General features: G+C 48.0%; 1 protein-coding gene across 1 annotated transcript; it reads right to left on the minus strand.

The window, feature by feature from the left end:
* Positions 1–2,459: 2,459 nt before the first annotated feature.
* Positions 2,460–3,329, minus strand: LOC126495390 (DNA-directed RNA polymerase II subunit RPB1-like). The gene is made up of 2 exons (XM_050133002.1): positions 3,196–3,329; positions 2,460–3,093 (listed from the first exon to the last, which is right to left on the minus strand). The coding sequence occupies exons 1-2, from the start codon at positions 3,327–3,329 to the stop codon at positions 2,460–2,462; spliced, it is 768 nt and encodes a 255-aa protein (XP_049988959.1).
* Positions 3,330–3,568: the final 239 nt, after the last annotated feature.

Consider the following 3,568-nt stretch of genomic DNA (forward strand, 5'->3'; position numbering starts at 1 on the left):
GCTTCTCTGATTTCCCTCTCTGCTTCCATATCCTTTGTGTATAGGAGGGCGACTGATTTTTTGGAGTTGATCTTTTATCTGGCCACATTACTAAAGGTGTTTATCAGCTGTAAGAGTTCTTTGGTGGAGTTTTTGGGGTAGCTTATGTACACTGTCATATCATCTGCAAATAACGAAAGTTTAACTTCTTCCTTTCCAATTCTAATCCCCTTGATCCCCTTATGTTGTCTTATTGCTATTGCTAGAACTTCAAGCACTATATTGAAGAGGTACTGAGAGAGTAGATAACCTTGTCGTGTTCCTGATTTTAGTGGAATGGATTGAGTTTTTCTCCGTGTAATTTGATGTTAGCTGTCGGCTTGCTGTAAATAGCTTTTATTATATTTAGGTATGCCCCTTGTATCCCTAATCTCTCCAAGACCACAACAGGATTCTTCTCATAACACACTTTATTGGAGCGCTTATACTTGAGAATTGAGAGAGGCAAGAAGACCCCGTCCCCGTGGAAGCAGAAGAATAAATACGGTGCCAGACTAAGCCCTGATGTGTCATCAGCCCAATGGCTCAGGCCAAAATGGAGTGATCCTGCTAAATTATGATTGGCCAGATCAAATGGCCAGATCGAAAGACTCCCCGCGCTAGGGGGAGCATGTGTACATGTGCACAAGTTGTATATCAAGTTTAACACGGAACAACAAATGGCACCCTGGCTCCATGCCAACACACCCATGACATGACGGCGCCATGGCGCGCGCTACAAAGAGGAACAACAGCAGAGTTCATGAGCCGGAGGTCCTGAACCAAACGATAAGTCCCGTTAGATTTTTGAACAGCCAATATAAGGTTATTAAAGGGGGAGGAGTTGGTGCGGAGCAGCCTTTTCCTCAAAAGGTCAGAGATAATAGGTTTAAGTCCTCTGAGGTTCTGGGAAGAGAGGGGGTACTGAGCTTGAGTAATATATTGGTTGGGGTTTTGTAACTGAATAACAATGGGGGCATGGTGTTTAGCGACAGCATGTTTTGGGTGTCCCACACCAGAGGATCCACTTGGGAGGCTGGAAGAGGAAAAGACATGTTAGTGTCAGAAGGTTGGGGGGCCAGGAGAAGAAGCTGCGTCATTGACAAATCTGGAATAAAGCGAATAAGGGGAGTGAAAGAAATGGAGGATCCAACCTTAGTTAAAAGGTCCCTCGCCATAAGGGGTACTGGACAAGTTGCCATAACTAGAAATGATTGAGTGAGAAAAATACATCTAAACACACAACTGAGTGGTGGAGTCTGTTGAGGTAAATAAGGCTACCCCAAAAATAGGGGACCTCGAAGGGGAGGTTGGCCCCCAGAATTCCTTCAGAATGGAATACATTGCTCCGGTATCCAAGAAAACGAGGTGAGCTGTCCTGACACAGTGAGAAGTACCTGTGGCTCCTGATTGCATATGACACTGGCACTCTGGTCGTTGAGGGAAGACCCCGGGCACCTTCAGTCATCCAGGGCCAAGCCCTATAGGTCAACTTGGGAATTTTTAGGGTCTGATGTCTCCATGCCACAAAGCACACGAAGACAATCTACAGACCAGTGGCCTTCCCTCTGACACCTTGGACAAGGTCCCCTAGGACTCTGATGGCGATTAGGGCATCCTCGGGCCCAGTGACCCGTCTTATCACACTTGAAGCACGGACCCGGTGGTTCACGCACTCCAAGAGGCAGGGAAGCAGCATGAATGGGATGGGATGGGTAGCCTGTCACCTCGGTCGGTTGAGCAGCCATGGCTATCACGTGGCAGTGATTGCGAGCTTTGTCGTGTCGTGCATGATACACTTTGAAAGCTGTCTCCAGGACTTCTGCCTGTGGAGTTAAAGCGCCCTTCTCCAAATACCTGAGCTTGGCCTTGATGTCTGAATAACACTGATTAAAAAAGTGAGTCATTAGTAGCTGTCTGCCCTCCGGGGATTCTGGGTCCAAGTTCGTGAACTGCAACAGGGCTTTTGTAAGGCGTTCCAAAAATGCAGAAGGATTTTCCTTCATATTCTGGATAATCTCTGAAAGTTCAGAATAATTTACTGGCTTGAGGTCAACTTTACGGAGGCCTGTCAGGAGACAAGTTAAAAATCGGTCCCTGGCCAAGATCTCACCCAGACTGTTATAGTCCCAGTGTGGTTCTTGGTCTGGGACCACCTCTGCCCCTGGAGGGTGGGAGGGTAGGGTTTGGTGAACTTCATCCGCGTGTTGTCTGGCCTGCTCCCAGACCCGCCTGTGCTCCTCGGGGAGTAAGTTATTAGACAGGATCTTAAAAATGTCGTGTAAAGTAAGGTTGAAGGATTGGGTAATATATTGAAATTCTTCTATAAAAGTGGTAGAGTTAGATGTATAGGACCCAAGTAATTTGGCTATATGGGAAAGTTTCGACAGGGAAAATTGGAACATGAATCCTAACCAATCCGTCTACGCCAGCCACCTCCCTCAGTGGCTAGGATTAGGCTCCGTGGCGTCATGTGAATGCATGAGCTGAGGTGTAAAGGAAGATGCCAGTGCAAGACGGTTGGCGAAAGAGGAAGGGGAACCTTGTAGGGCTTTGGAAGACTGAGGAGGCAGAGTAGGGCAGAAGGGAGATGGGGAGGATGAGTCCGAAGAGGCTTCTGGTGACCTGCGTGACCTGTGAAGAGAAGAGGGGGTATGGGAGGAAGTGGAGCCAGAGGAGCCAGATAGAGACCTGGTGGGGGAAGAGGGAGAATTGTGTTTCCGCGAGGCTATTTTAGATCTGGAATAGGATTTGGGTGGGGTCTCCGGGGAGCTGGAAAGTGAAAGGTTAGGCAAGGTTTCATTATGTCTGTACCTGGAAGAAGATTTTCGTGGAACTTCTAGAGACCTAGGAGAAAGGTTAGGCGAGGTTTTCTTATGTCTGGACCTGGAGGAAGATTTACATTGGACTTCCGGAGACCTGGGACTGGAAGGTTTATGTGAGGTTGTGCCTGACCGAGTAGAGTGGGAGGAGGTAGATCTCCAGTGGAGGTAGATCTCCGAGCCCAGAAAGGTGGAGGTTTGTCGGCTGGGTCCATAGCAGGAGCGGAGGGTTCCAGAGTAGCAGATATCATAGCTAAAAACATGTGAGCAGATGAACAGTGAGTAAAAACAGAGGGGTCAGTCTTAACGGCCATATAGAAGAAAGCGGAGATAGAGAGGAGATTTTTCCATTTGCCTGTATGATGGCAGTAATTTGCTAGCTCCGGTAAAATATCGGGGTTGAAAGTGCCGATAGGTGGCCTCTAAGGAATATTGGGGACATTTTTTAGAGCAGAGATGGATGAGTGTGGATAACCGTATGGAAGGCATTAAAGCATGAGGTTAAAGGGCCTCCAATACGCATCCCAGCAGGGACAATGGAGGGATAGATTTGGATGGCTTTTTCCCCATAGCTAAGGCTGTGAAAACACCCTGCAAAAAAAAATGTGGCAGCTCAAGCCTCCTGAGGACAGCTCCCCGAAAAAGCGAGATGCAGATGACACGAACACTCAGGACTTGGGAACAGGTGGAGTGCTAGGCGGCCTTGCTGAATGCCTCAAGCTGATGAC

This window comes from Alexandromys fortis, unplaced genomic scaffold, assembly GCF_014885135.2.
Source record: "Alexandromys fortis isolate MF-2015 unplaced genomic scaffold, M_Fortis_MF-2015_v1.1 scaffold_426, whole genome shotgun sequence".
Classification (NCBI taxonomy): Eukaryota; Metazoa; Chordata; class Mammalia; order Rodentia; family Cricetidae; genus Alexandromys; species Alexandromys fortis.

Coding starts and splice junctions, on each gene's coding strand:
- LOC126495390 (XM_050133002.1), bottom strand. CDS start 3,329: ATGCCTTCCATACGGTTATCCACACTCATCCATCTCTGCTCTAAAAAA. Junction 3,094..3,195: donor AAATTACTGCCATCATACAG/GCAAATGGAAAA, acceptor ACATGTTTTTAG/CTATGATATCTGCTACTCTG.